Source organism: Saimiri boliviensis, chromosome 1 (genome assembly GCF_048565385.1).
Source record: "Saimiri boliviensis isolate mSaiBol1 chromosome 1, mSaiBol1.pri, whole genome shotgun sequence".
Taxonomy (NCBI): domain Eukaryota; kingdom Metazoa; phylum Chordata; class Mammalia; order Primates; family Cebidae; genus Saimiri; species Saimiri boliviensis.
This window is the reverse complement of record NC_133449.1, coordinates 28,975,465-28,997,355: the sequence shown is the minus strand read 5'-3', so window position 1 is coordinate 28,997,355 and position 21,891 is coordinate 28,975,465. Positions and strand designations below refer to the sequence as shown.

Below are 21,891 nucleotides of genomic sequence, written 5' to 3'. Positions count from 1 at the left end.
TCTCTTTTTTGATGATGAAAGATGATTGCAATATATTACAAAGAGCAAAGTCCAGCAAGGAAAGGCAAGTCATTCTCTCTCTCACCCCCACCCCAGAGTGCCACCCTCAGAGAGTCAGAACAGGAGCCTGCCCCCAATTTCTGACCTCTAACAGCAGGTGCCACATGAGGGATGCCCACAATGGGGAGGTAGCCTGCCCTTGGAAAAGCCACGTCTCAGGGCCAGGGTCTCACCTTCACCCAATCTGCTCTTTGAACCCCTGGCCCTGCTTTTCCTCTGAGTGGCTCTCATTGCCAACCAGGCATACCCAGGTAGCACCCCAGTCATGGTCCTCCCCGCCTCCCATACACCCACCCGACCCAGGCGAGCTGTCCTTCCTGAGATCCCTGGAACATGAGAGCTCATTTCACGTGTCCAGTTGTGGCCCTCCATAGCCACCTATGTGGATGGGTTTGTGGCAGCAGCTTCCCTGGAGCTTAGAGGATGTGCTGGTCTTCCTGCACAGATTCTCAGGGCCACAAAATCCAACTTCATAAGATAAGGATTCAGTGGACTGTGAGAAAGGAGCATGATTTCCAGCAGACAGTAAATCCTACACAGGATGAAGGAGGGTGAATTGGCCAAGGGACATGAAGGATGGAGAGACGTGTGCCGTAAAGAGATGGAGCTGTGCCTCCAGGTTCTGAAACTCGGACTTCAGAGGCCTGAATTCCACTTGATTTGCTTGTTTGAATCATCCTGATACTCCCAGGAGTTCCCTGACAACCTACTGTGTGCAGGCACCGGGCTCGGGACACAGAATCAGATAAGGTCTCTGTCCACACTTCCTGCCCGCTCTGGAGCTCAGCGACTCCGTAGACCTTAGATCAGGATCAAAGGTCCTTTGAGATGGGATAAAAGGCTCTGGCCTCAGACAACATCTGTGCAGACTTGGTGGACAGAGTGGGTGCCCGGGTCAGCCATGCCTGTCATGGAAACGAAATGCATGGATACAGGTGAAAACATCCCTTGGTCACAGGACTCCACCTCTTCAAGAATGAAGATCCCTTTTTAAGGTCAAAAAAGAAAATTCTACAGACCCAATCTTTATTCAGTAAAATGTCTGCAGGACTTCCTATAGGTAACAGCTGGGGATAGGGAAGAGCTGTACTTTAGTGTCTATGAATTCAATCAATAATGACAAAAGCCATTCAGAAGCCAGTAACCCCTTTATAACGGTGTGGGTCACTGATCACAACAGTGTCATGACTATCTGGGACCTGGTAGTGCCTGTGGGCAGTGGCTGTATGGAAGACTTTCAGAATGCAGGTGGCTTCCTGGCTCCTAGAGGTCCATAGTCCACAGGCGAGTCTCTGATGTGGACCAGCGATGACGATGCTGGCTCCAAGCACATAAGGCACATCCAGCGCCGAGGAAAAAGAACTTCTCACCACACTTTTTTCTTTCTTCTTCTTTTTTTTTTTTTTTTTTTTTTTTTGAGATGGAGTCTGGCTCTGTTGCCAAGGCTGTGGCTCAGTTTTGGCTCACTGCAACTTCCACCTCCCAGGTTCAAGTGATTCTCCTGTGTCAGCTTCCTGAGTAGCTGGGATTACAGGCATCCACCACCATGCCTGGCTAATTCTTATATTTTCAGTAAAGATAGGGTTTCACCATGTTGGCCAGGCTGGTCTCAAACACCTGACTTCAAGTGATCTGCCTGCCTCGGCCTCCCAGAGTGCTGGGATTACAGACGTGAACCACCGCACTTGGCCGTTCCTCACCGCTTTTCAAAGTGGGCTTCTGCGGCATTTTTTGTTTCTTGTTCCCATCTGCATTCTTTGCCTCTTTTTCATCCTTCCCTCTCATCTTTATACGCATCAATTTTAAAATATCTGCTGGGCACAGTGGTCTTAAATCTGTAACCCCAGCCCTTTGGGAAGCTGAGACGGGAAGATTGCCTGAGGTCAGGAGTTCAAGACCAGTCTGGCCAACATGGTGTAAGACCTTGTCTCTACTAAAAAGATACAAAAATTAGCCAGGCCTGGTGGTAGATGCCTCTAATTCCAGCCACTCAGGAGGCTGAGGCGAGAGAATCAATTGATCCTGAGAGGTGAAGTTTGCAGTGAGCCGAGGCCATGCCATTGCATTCCATCCTGGGTGACAGAGCGAGACTCTGTCTCAAAACAAAAATCCTATTCTGTTTTTCACTTGGCAAAAGGGTTCCTACCTCTTTTCCTGATGGTTCATCTCTGAATAGTTAGTGAGAAGCTATTAATACTTTAGAACAGGAGCAATCTCAATGTTATTCTATTTTATGTTTAGAATATATTATCCTTTGGGAATAGCCCCTCAGAAGCTGTGACACCAAACAAATCATTCCTGTTTACTCACCAGTAAAAGTAGGATGCTGGCCTAAAGGGCGTCCCTGAAGGGAGCGTACACCATGCATTCCGCACATGTACACACCACACACATACACCATGCACAGACACACCACACAGACACATATACCACACACACCCACACACACACATACACAACACATACACAAAACACACATACCACACACCCCCACACATACCACACACATATACACAAAACACACATACACACACACATACATAAAACACATACACAAAACACGCATACACACCACACCACCCCCACACATACCACACACACATACACAACACATACACAAAACACGCATATACACCACACACCCCCACACATACCACACACAACACATACACAAAACACACATACACACCACACACCTGCACACATACCCCACACACACAACACGTACACAAAACACGCATACACACCCCACACACCCACACGTACCACACACACACATACACAGCACACACACACACACCACGCCCCACAGCTTGCCGACCATCTGCCCCGTGCAGCTGATTAGTGGAGCAGTTCATCTGCTCTGAGCAGGCAAGGACGGGGAACCGGATCAGCCTGGCCCGTGGTCAGTGCCTGGAGAGACTTGGTCCCTGCAGCACTCCAGGCTCCTGGGGCTTCCGAGACATCTATGGCCCTTGTACCCTGGCGATGGGTGCTAGGACACAGAGACTGGCAGGAGGAGAATCTTCCTCAAGGCTCTAGCGCAGCCAGGACTGCGGCCTCCTGTGGTAGGGACAGAGGGCATGTTCCTGAAGAGGGAAAAGGTATTTCTAGCACCGCAGCAAAACTGATGAATGTTTCTCTCAGAAATATGTCACCTTTCCCAGGAGATGGGACTGTGTCTCACATGGTGCCTGGTACCTCTGCCCCTAACGAGGTCTCCAGAGAACACAAGAAACCGTTCTCTGAGTCCCCCTGGCCTCGCATGTGGCAACCCCTCAATACCTGGGTCCCCTGATGAGGCAATTCATGGGGCTGCTGGCGTGGGTGCTCCTGACAACGCAGGGAGATTGACAGTCCTATGTCCCTGTCACAGATGAAATGGTGGCCTCAGAGGCTGAGCAGCCAGCCCCAGGCCATGTGGCCAGGAAGGGGCCAGCAGGGTGGAGCCCGGCTGAGCTCGACTGGCCACTGAAGGGTGCTGTTTGACATTTGTGTGTGCTGTATTTGAGTTCGGTGTGCAACTCTTTGCCCCAGGAGGGATGCAGAAGGCTGCACTGGCTAGCAATGCCCTGCGAGTCTAGATTCAGCATGGGGTTTGCCAGTGTCCACAGCCCCCCGCCACCCCACCCCACCCATGCATACAGCCCCTCCCAGACACACCACACACACAACACATGCCACACACACACACCACACACGTATACGCAACACACCACACACACCAGACACATATGTACAATACACCATGCACAGATACACCACACAGACATAAGCCCCACACATACCACACACACATACAAAAACACACACGCCACACATGCACACAACATGCACACTACACACACGTGGGGCACTGTATTCACATACACTCCATCCCTCCTCAGGCACTCTCTTCTAAGATGCTCTATTTTAACTCCTTGGATCCTGCCTCTCCCAACCCGGATCCTTAAAGCCCATCTCCAGGCAACTTTGGCCCCACCCTTGTTAGCTGTATGATCTGGATTGAGTCGCCTGGCTCCTCTGAGCCCTCAGCCTTCTCATCTTTAGTATGGAGATGACCTTCTCTTCCCTACCTACCACACGGCAGATCCTGTGTGCGCTCTGGGGAAAGTAAGGCACCAGTAGGGGGACTCCTCACTCTCAGGTGTCTCCCCCAGAACTGAAGCATGGCCTAGAGAAGCAAAACTCTGTTCTGCCTCCTCCAGACCCGTGCTGTTGCTCCAAGGAGTCCTGGGGAGGCACTGATCTATCCCAGCGAAAACCCCCGGCAGGCTAAGTCTGCACCCAGACGCTGGTGACTTCCCTGTGGGTACCTCAGAACTAAAGAGCCCAGTCCTCAGCCCCCTCTTTGAAAGAAAAGCAAAATAGTAGGACTACAAGCCTGAATTTCCTGCAGGGAGTTTGCCCAGGTGCTCAAGAGTCACCAGCTTAAACACCTTTCTTGGGGCAGCCCTAAAAGGGAGCGGATTTGACACCCTACCTGCATGCGCTTTCTTGGGTAGGTAATTGGATCATATTCCTCCAGGTAAATCCTGGCCTGGGGCTATAATCAACCAGATACCCAACACTCACTGAACCCCCAGAGTGTATCCAGCATTGTGCTGGGTGCTGTGGGAGGGTGAGATCCCTGTCTCTAGAACTTCAACAACACGACTCGGGGAAATGGTGATATCAACATGGAACAACACAGTGACTCGGTCACTGCATGAGGCTGAGCTGCCGCACCCCTCAGGGCTTTAGGAATTAGAGGCAGGGCTTTAGGAATTAGAGGCCAAGAAGGGATGTCGCCTTCTGAAAAGGCTTCATGGTGCTCATCAAGACTGTCCAGGAGGCCAAGACAAAAGGTCCCCCAGAGGGGTAGGGAGGTGATATCTCCTTTTGTATGAAAGAGACCCCAGGCAGAAAAGCTTAAGATAGCTCTTAATTGCCCAGCATTTCCCAAAAGCTTTTCTTTTTCAATCCAGTTTAGCGCTGGATCTGCTTGAAGAAAATTAGTTTTAAGAAATATTTTAAGACATTTAAATCGAGGATTTTTAAAATACCCCTATTCCCTCGTGGTTCCCTCACAAATTTGTTTATAAATTGGGGGTATTCAAATGCTTGTGAAGACTGGGGCGAGAGAATGTGCAGAATAAATTGCAAGGGAAAGAACACCTGCTCCAACCTGCCTTCCCGGAGTCTGGGTGTTCCAAGCCTTCGCTGCATGCTAGCATCACATTACCTGGGAAGAGTTCGAATGTACAATCGCTGTGCCCACACAGAGAGGTGGACATCTTGGTCTGGGTTGGGGCCCAGGCATCTGAATTCTTTCACATGCCTCCAGGTGATTTCTTTGGTTTTTTGTTGTTTTTTTTTTTATTGTATTTTAGGTTTTGGGGTACATGTGATGAACATGCAAGATTGTTGCATAGGTACACACATGGCAGTGTGCTTTGCTGCCTTCCGTCCCCTCACCTGTATCTGTCATTTCTCCCCATGATATCTCTTCCCACCTCCCCACCCCCCCGCCCCTCCCCCATTTCCCCCCAACGGACCCCAGTGTGTAGTGCTCCCCTCCCTGTGTCCATGTGTTCTCATTGTTCAACACCCACCTATGAGCGAGAATATATGGTGTTTGATTTTCTGCTCTTGTGTCAGTTTGCTGAGAATGATGGTTTCCAGGTTCATCCATGTCCCTACAAAGGACGTGAACTCATCGTTTTTGATGGCTGCATAATATTCCATGGTGTATATGTACCACATTTTCCCTATCCAGTCTATCATCGTTGGGCATTTGGGTTGGTTCCAGGTCTTTGCTATTGTAAACAGTGCTGCAATGAACATTCGTGTGCACGTGTCCTTGTAGTAGAATGATTTATAATCCTTTGGATATATACCCAGTAATGGGATTGCTGGGTCAAATGGGATTTCTAATTTTAGGTCCTTGAGGAATCGCCACACTGTCTTCCACAATGGTTGAATTAATTTACATTCCCACCAACAGTGTAAAAGTGTTCCTATTTCTCCACATCCTCTCCAGCATCTGTTGTTTCCCGATTTTTTAATGATCGCCATTCTAACTGGTGTGAGATGGTATCTCAATGTGGTTTTGATTTGCATTTCTCTGATGACCAGTGATGATGAGCATTTTTTCATATGTTTGTTGGCCTCCTGTATGTCTTCTTTTGTAAAGTATCTGTTCATATCCTTCGCCCATTTTTGAATGGGCTTGTTTGTTTTTTTCTTGTAGATCTGCTTTAGTTCTTTGTAAATTCTGGATATCAGCCCCTTGTCAGATGGGTAGGCTGCAAAAATTTTTTCCCATTCTGTTGGTTGCCGATTCACTCTACTGACTGTTTCTTTTGCCGTGCAGAAGCTGTGGAGTTTGATTAGGTCCCATTTGTCTATTTTGGCTTTTGTTGCCATTGCTTTTGGCGTTTTGGTCATGAAGTCCTTGCCTACACCTATGTCCTGAATGGTTTTGCCTAGATTTTCTTCTAAGGTTTTTATGGTGTTAGGTCTGATGTTTAAGTCTTTAATCCATCTGGAGTTAATTTTGGTGTAAGGTGTCAGGAAGGGGTCCTGTTTCTGCTTTCTGCACATGGCTAGCCAGTTTTCCCAACATCATTTATTAAACAGGGAGTCCTTTCCCCATTGCTTGTTTATGTCAGGTTTGTCGAAGATCAGATGGTTGTGGATATGTTGTATTTCCTCTGAGGCCTCTGTTCTGTTCCATTGGTCTATATCTCTGTTTCGGTACCAGTACCATGCTGTTTTGATTACTGTAGCCTTGTAGTATAGTTTGAAGTCCGGTAGTGTGATGCCTCCTGCTTTGTTCTTTTTGCTTAGAATTGACTTGGCTATGTGGGCTCTCTTTTGGTTCCATATGAAGTTTAAGGTGTTTTTTTCCAGTTCTGTGAAGAAGGTCATTGGTAGCTTGATGGGGATAGCATTGAATCTGTAAATTACTTTGGGCAATATGGCCATTTTCACGATGTTGATTCTTCCTAACCATGAACATGGAATGTTTCTCCATCTGTTTGTATCCTCTCTTATTTCGTTGAGCAATGGCTTGTAGTTCTCCTTGAAGAGGTCCTTTACGTTCCTTGTTAGTTGTATTCCTAGGTACTTTATTCTCTTTGTAGCAATTGTGAATGGCAGTTCGTTCTTGATTTGGCTCTCTTGAAATCTATTACTGGTGTATAGGAATGCTTGTGATTTTTGCACGTTGATTTTGTATCCTGAGACTTTGCTGAAGTTGTTTATCAGTTTCAGGAGATTTGGGCTGAGATGATGGGGTCTTCCAGATATACAATCATGTCATCTGCAAATAGAGACAATTTGATTTCCTCCTTTCCAATTTGGATACCCTTTATTTCTTTTTCTTGCCTGATTGCTCTGGCTAGAACTTCCAGTATTATATTGAATAGGAGTGGTGAGAGAGGGCACCCTTGTCTAGTGCCAGATTTCAAAGGGAATGCTTCCAGTTTTTGCCCATTCAGTATGATATTGGCTGTTGGTTTGTCGTAAATAGCTTTTATTGTTTTGAGATACGTTCCGTCAATACCTAGTTTATTGAGGGTTTTTGGCATAAAGGGTTGTTGAATTTTGTCAAAAGCCTTCTCTGCATCAATCGAGATAATCATGTGGTTTTTGTCTTTGGTTCTGTTTATGTGGTGAATTACGTTTATGGACTTGCGTATGTTGAACCAGCCTTGCATCCCCGGGATGAATCCTACTTGATCATGGTGGATGAGCTTTTTGATATGCTGTTGCAATCGGTTTGCCAGTATTTTATTGAAGATTTTTGCATCTATGTTCATCATGGATATTGGCCTGAAATTTTCTTTTCTTGTTGAGTCTCTGCCGGGTTTTGGTATCATGATGATGTTTGTCTCGTAAAATGATTTGGGAAGGATTCCCTCTTTTTGGATTGTCTGGAATAGTTTCAGAAGGAATGGTATAAGCTCCTCCTTGTATGTCTGGTAGAATTCAGCTGTGAACCCATCTGGACCTGGGCTTTTTTTGGGTGGTAGGCTCTTTATTGCTGCCTCGACTTCAGACCATGTTATTGGTCTATTCAGGGTTTCGGTTTCTTCCAGGTTTAGGCTTGGGAGGTTGCAGGTGTCCAGGAATTTATCCATTTCTTCCAGGTTTACTAGTTTATGTGCATAGAGTTGTTTGTAATAATCTCTGATGATGGTTTGGATTTCTGTGGAATCTGTGGTGATATCACCTTTATCGTTTTTTATTGCATCAATTTGGTTATTCTCTCTTTTCTTTTTTATTAATCTGGCTAGTGGTCTGTCTATTTTGTTGATCTTTTCAAAAAACCAGCTCCTGGATTTATTGATTTTTTGAAGAGTTTTTTGTGTCTCTATTTCCTTCAGTTCTGCTCTGATCTTAGTTATTTCCTGTCTTCTGCTAGGTTTTGAGTTTTTTTGATCTTGCTCCTCTAGCTCTTTCAATTTTGATGATAGGGTGTCAATTTTAGATCTCTCCTTTCTTCTCATGTGGGCACTCATTGCTATATATTTTCCTCTAGAGACTGCTTTAAATGTGTCCCAGAGATTCTGGTATGTTGTGTCTTCGTTCTCATTGGTTTCGAAGAACATCTTTGTTTCTGCCTTCATTTCATTGTTTATCCAGTCAACATTCAAGAGCAAGTTGTTCAGTTTCCATGAAGCTGTGTGGTTCTGAGTTAGTTTCTGCATTCTGAGTTCTAACTCGATTGCACTGTGGTCTGAGAGACTGTTTGTTATGATTTCTGTTCTTTTGCATTTGCTGAGGAGTGATTTATTGCCAATTATGTGGTCAATTTTAGAGTAGGTGTGATGTGGTGCTGAGAAGAATGTATATTCTGTGGATTTGGGGTGGAGAGTTCTGTAAATGTCTATTAGGTTTGCTTGTTCCAGGTCTGTATTCAGGTCCTGGATATCCTTGTTGATTTTCTGTCTGGTTGATCTGTCTAATATTGACAATGGGGTGTTAAAGTCTCCCACTATTATTGTGTGGGAGTCCAAGTCTCTTTGTAAGTCATTAAGAACTTGCCTTATATATCTGGGTGCTCCTGTATTGGGTGCGTATATATTTAGGATCGTTAGCTCTTCTTGTTGCAGTGACCCTTTTACCATTATGTAATGTCCTTCTTTGTCTCTTTTGATCTTTGTTGCTTTAAAGTCTATTTTATCAGAGATGAGAATTGCAACTCCTGCCCTTTTTTGCTCTCCATTTGCTTGGTAGACCTTCCTCCATCCCTTTATTTTGAGCCTTTGTGTATCCTTGCATGTAAGATGGGTTTCCTGGATACAGCACACTGATGGGTTTTGGCTTTTTATCCAATTTGCCAGTCTGTGTCTTTTGATTGGGGCATTTAGTCCATTTACATTTAGGGATAGTATTGTTATGTGTGAATTTGATGCTGTCATTTTGATGCTACCTGGCTGTTTTGTTGGTTAGTTGATGCAGATTCTTGATTGTGTTGATGCTTTTTTACCATTTGGTGTGTTTTTGGAGTGGCTGGTACTGGTTGTTCCTTTATATGTGTAGAGCCTCTTTCAGGAGTTCTTGTAGAGCAGGTTTGGTGGTGATGAAATCTCTGAGTGCTTGCTTTTTCACAAAGGATTTTATTTTTCCTTCACTTATGTAGCTTAGTTTGGCTGGATAGGAGATTCTGGGTTTAAAGTTCTTTTCTTTAAGGATGTTGAATATTGGCCCCCAATCTCTTCTGGCTTGTAGAGTTTCTGCTGAGAGATCTGCTGTGAGTCTAATGGGCTTCCCTTTGTGGGTAACCCGACCTTTCTCTCTGGCTCCCCTTAGCATTTTCTCTTTCATTTCAACCCTGGTGAATCTGACGATTATGTGCCTTGGGGTTGCTCTTCTTGAGGAATATCTTTGTGCTGTTCTCTGTATTTCCTGGATTTGAATATTGGTCTGCCTTACTAGGTTAGGGAAGTTTTCCTGGATAATATCCTGAAGAGTATTTTCCAGCTTGGATTCATTCTCTTCATCACATTCAGGTACACCTATCAGACGTAGATTAGGTCTTTTCACATAGTCCCACATTTCTTGAAGATTTTGTTCATTCCTTTTTTCGCTTTTTTCTCTGTTCTTGCCTTCTCTTTTTATTTCATTGAGTTGATCTTCGACCTCTGATATCCTTTCTTCTGCTTGGTCAATTCGGCTGTTGAAGCTTGTGCATGCTTCACGAAGTTCTCGTGTTGCGTTTTTCAGCTCCATCAATTCACTTATACTCCTCTCTATGCTGTCCATTCTCGTCAGCAGTTCGTCCAATCTTTTTTCAAGGTTCCTATTTTCTTTGCGATGGGTTAGAACATGTTCTTTTAGCTCATTGTAGTTTCTTACTACCCACCTTCTGAAGTCCGATTCTGTCATTTCATCACCCTCCTTCTCCATCCGGTCTGGTTCCCTTGCTGGTGAGGAGTTGTGATCCCTTTTAGGAGGAGAGGTGTTCTGGTTTCGGGAGTTTTCATCCTTTTTGCGCTGGTTTCTTCCCATTTTTGTGGGTTTATCCACCTGTTGTCTGTCTCTGTCCCAGGGAGTTGGAGCTTTATGAGTTTCCATTGCACTACTGCCTTTTTTGATTTTTCTTTCAGGTCGGATCCGCCCAGCTAGCAGCACGCCTAGCCACTGCCTGCCCGCAGGGGCTTTGCTGAGCTGCTGTGGGCTCCGCCCAGCTGCCCTGAGCTCTTCCCTGTAGTCCTTTTTATATGGGCGTAGTTAGAACTGTCTCGGCAATGGTGGCCCCGCCTCTGTTATGGCGGATTCTCTCTGTTGTGGCAGGTTGCCTCGGCAACGGCGCGTTGCCTCGGCAACGGCAGCCTGCCTCCGTAGCGGTGGAGAGTCTCAGTAATGGCGGAAGCCCCTCCCCCACCGAGCCGGACTGTCCCGGTTCAGCTGTGCTTGGTTTGAAGGGCTCAACCCAGAGGGTTTCCAATTACTGTTTTTGTTTTCGTTGTTGTTGGGGGTGGAGGGGTGGGACCAATGGAGCCTGAGCACCTGGCTCCCTGACTCAGAGTCTTTTCTTTTAAGTTGAACGACCCCGCGTTCCGGTCGCTTGTTGAAAAGGCGCCGGGATCTCCCCGTGCTGGGACTCACGGAGTCGGCTCGAACTGTGGCGCCGGCTCCTGGCGGATTTTTTGCCTAGGAATCTCTGGCCTGACTCGCTATTTCAGATGAATGGGCAACTCTGCCGTCTCAGGGCTCTGCTCGCCAGCTAAGAGGGCTCCCAGACCAGTGGCTTTTGTACGGAGAACCGCAGCAACAGGGCGTGGTCACAGCAGCCGCGCGGGCGGAATCAGCCCCACGGGGGCCAAAACAGCCGCACCGGCTGGGACTGCGACGCTGGCGACCCCTCTGCCTGGGTATCTCCTGGTCTGTGGGCAATAAGAGTTCGTCTGGAAATGCGGCATCCACTCACCCTCTGCACTTTCACTGGGAGCTGAAATCCTGAGCTATTCTTAGGCGGCCATCTTCCCAGCATTCCCGTTTATTTGTTTTTTTGAGATGAAGTCGAACTCTGTCAGCCAGGCTGGAGTGCAACGGTGTGATCTTGGCTCACTGCAACCTCCACCTCCCAGGTTCAAGCAATTCTCCTGCCTTGGCCTCCCGAATAGCTGGGATTACAGGTGCCTGCCACCACACACACCTAATTTTTTTTGTATTTTTAGTAGAGACAGGGTTTCACCATGTTGGCCAGGCTGGTCTTGAACTCCTGAACTCCGGATCTGCCTGCCTCAGCTTCCAAGTGATTTCTAACGTGCAGCCAGGGCAAGGCCCCTGGTGGAGCTGTGTGTTCAGTCTGCCTCCTTGTGAGCGTTGGAAGCCAGGGTTTTGAATTTCCGTCACTGACAAACTCCTCCTCAGTGGCCCGCTTCTGTCTCCCCACAGAGCCAGCCCTCCTCCCTGGCCATGCTGGACCTTTTGCATGTGGCTCGGGACATTGCCTGTGGCTGCCAGTATTTGGAGGAAAACCACTTCATCCACCGGTGAGTCAAAGTGACTGGGCTTTTCCTGTCATCCTGTTGCTCTGTCTGTGTGCTTCTCTGAACATCTCAAGGGCTCACATTTCCGCCTTTAGAGCAGATTATTAGGTTTCCCTCCAGAGTTGTTTGGATGTAGGATGATTCAGCTTTGTTTTGTTGTTTTTCATAGAGATGGGTCTCACTTTGTTGCTCAGGCTGATCTTGAACTCCTGGGCTCTAGTGAGCCTCCCGCCTCGGCCTCCTGAAGTGATAGAATTTCAGGCAGGAGTGATGGCTCCTGTTCTCTTCAGCTTTGTCTTTGAGACGGTAACTTACTCGGATTTCACTTGCCCCTTATGTAAAACGGGTGTCCCGAAATACCCTTGCCAGGGCTAGAGACCTGTAAGTTATTCTTAACCTCCTGTGACGACCCCTGCCTGTATCTTGAATGTTCAAGTACTGTATCACTTTAAAGTTCCCCCCATGTAGAAAACTGGGCTCCTTATGGGGAAGTTAAGGAACGGTGTTTTTGACAATGGGTAGCTCGTAGGCAAGGACGCTGTTTTATTCATCTTTGTATGCTTGGCATATAGTGGGGGTACAATGTTTGTTGGATACACTAATTTTTCTCAAAAAACTCTGAAATGAAGCATAGTGATGATTTTTATTACTTCGATACTTCTATTATGATTCTTGTGTTTAAAAGCTGTATGGGCTGGGACGTCATCATGCTATGAACATCATATTTCGTGTGAAAGCTGATAACTTTCTCAGCTGCCAGCTTGAAATCAGAAATGTAAAATGGATCATCAGGCTCTTTGCAAAGCTCTTCCTTAATGATTTGCCACTAATTGAGTGAATAATAACCTGGTGAACTCAGAACCATTTACTAACACATGTCTTTGAAGAGTTTAAGGCATGTTCATAATAATTGAAATATATAAGTACAAAGTAGAGAGTGAGAGATGTTGTGTGAGCTTAGAAATAGAAAATCATGCAAATATAAAGCAAGCTATGCTTTTCCCCTAATAAACATGGGGAAATGAGAGATCAGGAAGCACACTTGCCTAAGTCCCAAAGTCACTCCTGAAACAAGGCCATCAACTCTCAGAAGAGCTCATGCTGTTCCTGTCACTTCATCACTGCCCTTCAGTTCCCTTTCCGTTGTGCAGGCCATGCTGCTCCACAGAAATAATGGATGCAAAGAAGGAGCTGGGAGGCCGGGCGCGGTGGCTCACGCCTGTAATCCCAGCACTTTGGGAGGCCGAGGCAGGTGGATCACAAGGTCGAGAGATCGAGACCATCCTGGTCAACATGGTGAAACCCCGTCTCTACTAAAAATACAAAAAATTAGCTGGGCATAGTGGCGCGTGCCTGTAATCCCAGCTACTCAGGAGGCTGAGGCAGGAGAATTGCCTGAACCCAGGAGGCGGAGGTTGCGGTGAGCCGAGATCGCGCCATTGCACTCCAGCCTGGGTAACAAGAGCGAAACTCCGTCTCAAAAAAAAAAAAAAAAAAAAAAAAAAAAAAAAAAAGGAGCTGAGACCAGCTCCACCATCTGCTGCTTCTAAGAGTGTATCAGTTTTGTTCTTTTTTTTTTTTTAAGGTAGTTTTTCAGCCCTTTCCCCGCTCCCCAGTCCTGTTCTTGTCCTTTGCGTGGTACCCAGAATTTTCCATAAATCTCAGCTCTGGGCTTTGCGGTTCTATGACTCAGTCAAGACAGAGTTGTGCTCCTTTTGAACTCATCCTTGGCTGGAGTCATCTTTCCATCTTTTGTCCATGTGCTTTAAGTCTGGAGTCCTCTCAGAGCAACCTGTGACACTTCAGTGACCAAATGTCTTCCTTTGCTTAGCATTGGGATTTTTTTTTTAAATCTCTGCCCACGTTGGTCACCCTAGCATACAGATTCTCTGGCTGAGTGATCATGTCCATTTTTCCCTTGACCTTTTGACATCTGCTTTCCTACAGCCACAAGATATTTTGATGGTGTCCAATGCTCTGTTGTTATGACACTAACAGGATTACATTCCCTCAAGACTCCCCTGACTTCCACATCTAGAGATAGTTACTGAGGGTTAGAATTAGACCCCAGAGTAATCATTTATTGCTCTTTCCTCCTTTTTAAGAAATTGTCTAACACCAAATCAAGGCAGTAACAGATAATCTGTTTTAAGCAAAAGAAAACTTCTGGCAGAAATTGTCCATCTCAATCAAAGCTTTTCTTCTGGGGTAATTTGGTCATTTGTATGAAAAAAAAGTCTTTGACATATTCTAACTAGCTAAGAGGTCTATGGGACATACCCACAACAGAGTTGCCTCAAATTCTCGCTCTCCCGCCACGCTTTACCTGCTCCTAAGATTCATGGACTTCCACACGTGTGTACTTTTATGCTTTTGGAATTCATAGTGGAACTTCTCATCAGATCCACATGCTTCCATGTTTTAAAAAAGTAGATCTTTTCGCTTTGAACATGGTTTATTGCCATTTCATGAATGATGTGTCATTTTACCAACTCTTGGTGTGTTCTATATATTGCATTTACTTATTTGCCATTAAATTCAAGATCACTTTTTAAAACAACCGTTCCATACGCATCAGTGTAAAGACTTTTCTGGAGCCATAAATACTGTTCCTGGTCTATTTTGCTGTATTTCTCTTGAGAATCAATGGCTATATAGCCAACTATTTTTCTTCCTTTCTGATGTCATATGTGTTATGCTTTTATGGTTTTATAGGGGCATTTTATACACCACCCCAAAATTCAACTTAAACCTCTGGATCAGGTCAGCGGCATTAACAACATGAATCTCCACCTGAACCCATTACTCTGGCACCCTCAGCCATGATCCCCGATCAAGATCCTATTTTTTAAATACAATCCTAGCAGCCAGTTGATTCTCTAAGTCCTTTCTCAACCTAGGATCAGAACTTTCAGGAAACCAGTTGAACATGAAAACAGCAGCTGTGCTCCCTGTTTTTTTTTTTTCTGCATAGGACCTTAATATTAGAGACCCATTCCAGACTTGTTCTGACTGTGTCCTTCATTCCCACATGCATGTCCAGAATGGGGAGCAGTTGGAGAGTAGAAGCTGATGAGTCCTGGAGAGCGGTTGGCCGTGTCTCAGAGGCAGGCTACCAGAAAGCAGGCCATCTGGAGTCAACAACAGAGATGACAACTTTATCACCTGAAAGAAGCGATGCTTCAGCCGTGTAGCTTAGCAGAGGCTTTGAATAAAATCATGGACCAAAGAACCATAATGGCTTATACTTTCGGAGGCCGAAGCAGGTGGATCATCTGATGTCATGAGTTTGAGACCAGTCTGGCCAACTTAGTGAAACCCCATCTCTACTAAAAACACACAGAATTAGCCAGGTGTGGTGGTGCATGCCTGTAGTCCCAGCTACTTGGGAGGCTGAGACAGGAAAATTGTTTGAACCCAGGAGGCAGAGATTGCAGTGTGCTGAGATTGTGCCACTGCACTCCAACCTGGACAGCAGAGCAAGACTCTATCTCAAAAAATAAAAAAAATAAAAAAAAATATTTGGGATTTTTTTTTTCTCTGACACAAAGTCTCACTCTGTCACCAGGCTGGAGTGCAATGGTGTATTCTCCACTCACTGCAACCTCCAATTCCCTGGTTCAAGCAATCTTCCTGCCTCAGCCTCCTGAGTAGCTGGAATAAAGGCACATGCCACCATGCCCAGCTAATTTTTGTATTTTTATTAGATATGGGGTTTCACCATGTTGGCCAGGATGCTCTCGATCTTCTCACCTCGTGATCTGCCTGCCTTGGCCTCCCAAAGTGCTGGGATTACAGCATGAGCCACCACGCTCAGCCAGAAACATCTTAATCTACTTGAATTTGATATCAGGGAAGCCATGCTGTTTTAAAACACTTTTTCAAACAACTGGCAGAAACCAGCCAGTGCTTTGTACTAAATCTGCCTAAAGCCAAACAGCATTCCTTACGGCCTTATGTTATCTAATTTTAACTTACTTTTTAAAAATAAAATGAGGACAGTAATAGCACCTTGTATCTTAAAGGGTTGTTGTGAGAATTACAGATGAAGCACTTACAACACTTAGCACATAGTAGAAGACCAATAAATCTAGTTCCTTCATTTCATTATTACTGTCCCATTAAACATTTTTAATCGTTTTCCCTAATGCTTTTCCATTTCTCTGTTAGTTTGAGGCCTACAATTGGTAAGGCTGCTTCTCTCCTACTGAAGTATGCTATACCAAAGGAAATACAGGAAAGAGAAGGAACTATCTAAACTTCAGCTTAGAGACAAAATCCTAGTGATGGAAGTTGTACACTTACCTTCCTAGGGATAAAATTAGGAAATGCATTTTCTTTCTTCCCAGAGACATTGCTGCCAGGAACTGCCTCTTGACCTGTCCAGGCCCTGGAAGAGTGGCCAAGATTGGGGACTTTGGGATGGCCCGAGACATCTACCGGTGAGTAAAGATGGCATCACCCCTCGAGGCCTGTCTCCTCCACCTCGTCCCCTCAAGCAAATGGGGTGTCGCTGCTTGTCCCTTCTATCAACTGTTAACCCTGTCAACTTTCCACCTAAAATTTCACCAAGTCCCTTGTCAGGAAATGGGAAACCTTAATCAGTGACCATGCCCGAAGGCCGAAATCAGGGATCACACTTCCTGCAATGATTGACACCAAGTTCTCAGTTAGGTTGTCTAACCTGTTGGTTCCGGTTCCGGTTCCGACTCTCTAATCCTGCCACGCTCTGAGACGTGGATAACTTGGAGACTTGATGTGGAAAGACCTTCAAAGTGAGCTTGCTTAACTTCTTCAACTCCTCTTCTCAATACTCAGGAATCCTAAGTGGCTGTGGCTTCTATCACCGCAGACACCTGCCCGCAGTTCAGGCAGGACGCGGGCCCAGCTCACCGCTCAGCTTTAGCCACCGCAGGGGACGTGGAGCGTAGTGCAAAACCCATCAGCACTTAGTGCAGACATATTTTTTTTTCCCTGTCACGTTCTCAAGGCTACATTTTTTAAATTAATTTTTTTCCCATTTTAAAAGCTACTACTACTTTAATTGTGCTTTATTTCACTCTTCTCTTCCCTGCCCCTAGTTCCTTTTTTGTTCTTTTTCCTGATTATTTACAACATTGACTTGCTGTGTGAGCTGAGCAAGTCCTCCTTGCATGGGCTGATCCCTTCCCTAACTCACAGGGGTAGGGAAAGGAGCAATGGTTATGTGGAGCTTTAACTCTTTAGAGAATAAGTGGAACTGATCCAGACACCACCCTGAAGGCCTCAGTTGAACATGGTAACAGTCCCCAGAGGGGTGAGCATACTGAGGCTATCACGTTACCACACGGCAGCAGCACGTGGAAGACGGGGTTAGTAAAGACATCTCTGGAGCGCCTACCTCTGCTTTGCACCGCACTTCTCTGGTCTGCTCCACTTCACCTGCTAATGCTACCCACAAGCTCAGTGTTCCTTCCTCTGCTCTCTCAGAATACCCTGGGACTGCCTCTCATTTCAGATACAAACACTGCAGCATGACTTCTCAGGCCTCTGTTATCTGACTTTCCTTCCCAGGCTCAGTTCTGACAGCTCTCAACTCCAGGCTTCCACTACCCTAAGTTACCGACAGTCCTTCACTCCCCACCTACTCTGTACTTTGTGCAATGGCACTGGTCAGGAATGGTCTTCTGGGAGAGCACCTTTGCTCCTCAGCTCCTTCAGTGCCCTTCTGTGAAGCTTCCCCTGTCTCTGACTCCTGCCTCGAGTAGAATGAATCAATTCTTCATTTATGTCACTGAGCCTTGCACATACCTGCATTATGGTATGTGTTGTTCTATGTTGCAATGCCTAGATATCCATTTCTTCCACTAAACAATGTCCTTGGGAGAGTGAGTGACTTATTATGTCCTCCGTACATAGCAGAGTATCTGACACATACTAAATATTCAGTCTATGTTTATTGAAGTAATTAATTAATGTAGACAGCTGGCAGGAAGCTGCCTCCTGTAACACACTCAGACAGGAGAACACCAGGCTAGACATGCAATTGGCTTAAAAGGCAGATGAGTTAATTTATTGGTTTTTATCAGTGCGTCGCATTAATGGCATTACTGACGAAAACTAGTAAATTAATTCATCTACCTTGTAAGTTAACTCCACGCCTAGCCCTGTGTTCTTTTGTCTGGGTGTGTCATGGGAGCAGCATCCAGGCAGCTGTCTAGACTATTGGTTCATTGTCTATACTAAACTAAATACTATGTGAGTATCGGAGGGTCCAAATGATGAAGACACAAGCCCTGCTCTCAGTTCTCCCATTTTGGAACTTGCATGACTACAGATCATCAGAAACACATTATACTTGTAAGACTGGAGTCATGTTACTCATTGCGAGTTACAATAAACAAAACCCAACAGGGAGAGCTAACCATCTACCAGTAGGTATCTCAGTCATTGCATCAATCATTCCTCTCATGCCTCTCGTGCGCTGTTTGCTCTTCTGTTAAATGACACCAAAGTTCTTAACTAAATGATCTGTGTCCCCCTGCTCTCCTCTTGAACCGCCAAGGACCCTTGGTTAATTTCAGACCTTTAATGGGTAGACTATATTGTTGCCACTTTCTCAACTTTGCCGGCAGAGCTGATGCTTAGTGCCGTCTCCAGATCCTACTTTGGCTTTCCTCCTCTTCCCCACAGGGCGAGCTACTACAGAAAGGGAGGCTGTGCAATGCTGCCAGTTAAGTGGATGCCCCCAGAGGCCTTCATGGAAGGAATATTCACTTCTAAAACAGACACATGGTAAGTCTTTCTGCTAGCACACTCCAGGTTTCCCTGAGGCTGTGAGATGGTGCTCCTGGGCCAAATGATTCCACACTCTTAAGCCAGGAGCCCCTGTATTAGTAGGGAGGGAAAAGACAAGAAACCGGTTCTTAAATGTGAGCATATGTCAGAATTCATAAAGACTTGTTAAAATTCAGATGATTGGACCCTGCCCTGGGAGTTTAGGATTCAGAAGGTCTGGGATCTAGCTGAGGATGTGTGTTTCTAACAAGTCCTGGAGTGATGCCGCCATTGCTGCCTGGAGGACCACACACTGACAGCCGCAGGTCATTTCAAATGGCAGATTGAACCCGTACCCCTCACAAAGTACAAACACACACACCAACAAATGGAGTCTTTTAATTGCATGAAACCCTGCAAGGACACAACAATGACAAACTTTGGGAAATTGGGAAGTCGTGAACAAGTGGTGCCTCACGGAGAAGACTAGAACGTGGCTATCTAAACCAACAGTCCAGATCCGGAAGCAGGGCTGGCTCCCTCTGCCTGAGAGCCCCAGAAAGGCCCAGAAATTGAAAGTAGGGGTGTAGGCCAGGCACAGTTGCACACACCTGTAACCTCAGTACTTCGGGAGGCTGAAGCAGAAGGACTGCTTGAGCCCAGGAGTTCAAGACCAGCCTGGGTAGCATAGCAGGGCCCCATCTCTACCAAAAATTTAAAAATTAGCCAAGCAATCGGGCTGCCCACCAGCCAATGTCTTACACAGAACTTCCCATGGGCTTCTTCATGTCCCGTCTTAAAATATTAACAGCCAGCCAACAATCAACAAACATTTGAGAAAAGACTCTAATCTGAAGAAAGCAGACATATAACGTGGAACTTAGAAGAAGAAACGTGTAGGAAGTTTAGGAAAACTTTTTTAAAACTGCAGAAGATCAGAGAAACTATGGCAACCATAAATGGAGGAGAAAAGGTTATTTTAAACAATACTTTTAGGAGGAAAAGGAAATACAAGTGTGACAAGAGGCACCCTCAAGGAGATGGGCATGGCTACCGTGATGCCTGTGTGGGCTGCGTGTTCTCACTTTCTTCGAAAGAGTACAAGGCTGGGGCAGAGAGGAAAAGAGAAATTTGCAGGGGAGAGACCTGACACCACCACCTCGGCCAGGTGCTCAAGGTCAGCCTCAACCGTGATAAGTCTAGGGCCAAGCACGGTGGCTCATGCCTATAATCCCAGCAGTTTGGTGGGCCAAGGTGGGCAGATCATCTGAGGTCAGGAGTTTGAGACCAGCTTGGCCAACATGGTGAAATCCCATCTCTACTAAAAATACAAAAATTAGCTGGGCATGATGGCACATGTCTGTAATCCCAGCTACTCAGGAGGGTGAGGCAGGAGAAACACTTGAACCTGGGAGTTGGAGGTTGTAGTGAACTGAGTTTGCACAACTGCACTCCAGCCTGGGCAACAAGAGCGAAACTCCATCGCAAACTATAATAACAACAGTGCTAGGTCACGTTGCCAGTGTGTACCCCTGATGTGATGAAAATGGTACTTTACCTTTGTGGTCTTCTTCTTCCCCACATCCCATAACCACAATCTAATCATGAGAAAAACAGAAAAATCCCGATTGAGGAATGTTCTACACGCTCCCTGACCAGATCCTCAAACCTGTCAAGGTCCTAAACAAGGAAAGTCGGAGATGTTGTCATAGTCAAGAGAAGGCTAAAGAAACAGAACAACTAAATGTAATGTGATATCCTTGTGGAATTCTGGACTAGAAAACGGAGATTCAGTGAAAACTAAGGAAATCTGAATAAAGTATGGGTTTTGGTCAGCAATGCCTTAATTGTGGCTCAGTAATTGTAACAAGTATACCATACTAATGGGATGCTAAAAATAGGAACTGAGTGTGAGGTATATGAGAACTCTCTGTATTCACAGTTTCCTCCAAGTTTGAACTATTCTTAAAAAAAAAAAAAAAAAAAAAAAAAAAAAAAACACATATTATTTAAAAATTTGACAGAAATTCAAAAGTAATGAAAAGGATGGAGTGGGAAGCTAAATAAACCTTCCAGAAAATAAAACTATAAAGAGATGAGAAATATAGGAAAATATAAGAAATTTTTATTTTAAAAATGAAGGGGAGTAGACCAAAAAGTCCAATTAGCTGACAAAATAGGGGCCCCAGAGAGAAGGAGCAGAGGAAGTGAAGAATAAAAGCATCGGAGAAACAATTCAAGATTTCCTAGCACAGGACATAAATTTCCAGAATGAAAGAATTCACCAAGTGCCAATCACCATGGATATAAAGGACACATCCTCATGAAATTTCAGGCCAATGGTGATAAAAGATCCTGCAAGCTTCCACGAAGAAGAAATTTAAAATTAATAGTAAAAAAAAAAAAAAAAAAATGGAGATAAAAGATAAGGAATCCAAATGGCATCAAATCAGTTAACAGCACCATAGAAAACTTAAGAAGACAGTGGATGAATGAAGATCCTCCACATTTTGAAAGCCTGGTGTTGAGATCATGTCGTAAGATAATGCGGCCACGATGGTCAAAGCTGCCTTTCTAACCATGTTAGATAATGAGAGCAAGAGCCTTTGTTGTTTTTACACCAGTGAGATCTGGTTTTAACCTAACGCAGTGGATCTCTAAGTGTGGTCCATCAGCACCACCTGGGAACTTGTTGGAACTGCAAATCCTCAGTCCCCACCTCAGGCCTGATACAACAGAAACTCTAGGGGTGGGACTCCACCATCTGCATTTTAACAGATGATTCTGATAGGCAGTGAAGTTAAAGCACCAGCAACCAGGGGGATCCAGAGACACAGAATAACTTAAGTAATTAAGTAATTGTCCTGAACATATGCACAACCTGTGACCCAACAATCCTGTTTTTTTAAGTATCGACATTAGAGAGAAGATGACACAAGTAGACTTGGGAGAGGAGACATGTTCACTTGCAGCATTGTTTGCAATAGAGAAAAAGCAAAACAAAAACAAAATCCAACCCAACTACCCCTCAACTAGGAGGTGGAAAAATTAACTGTGGTTTACTTGTATCATGGAAAACGATTCAACA

General features: G+C 45.3%; 1 protein-coding gene across 1 annotated transcript in view; it reads left to right on the top strand.

Moving 5' to 3' along the window:
• The window catches only part of ALK (ALK receptor tyrosine kinase), a 769,803-nt gene that overhangs the window by 730,094 nt on the left and 17,818 nt on the right, over positions 1-21,891 (top strand). The window contains exons 24-26 of the mRNA XM_003941519.3: positions 11,953-12,050; positions 16,397-16,489; positions 18,720-18,821. Coding sequence (XP_003941568.3) covers positions 11,953-12,050; positions 16,397-16,489; positions 18,720-18,821 — 293 coding nt within the window. The remainder of the gene's footprint in view (positions 1-11,952; positions 12,051-16,396; positions 16,490-18,719; positions 18,822-21,891) is intronic.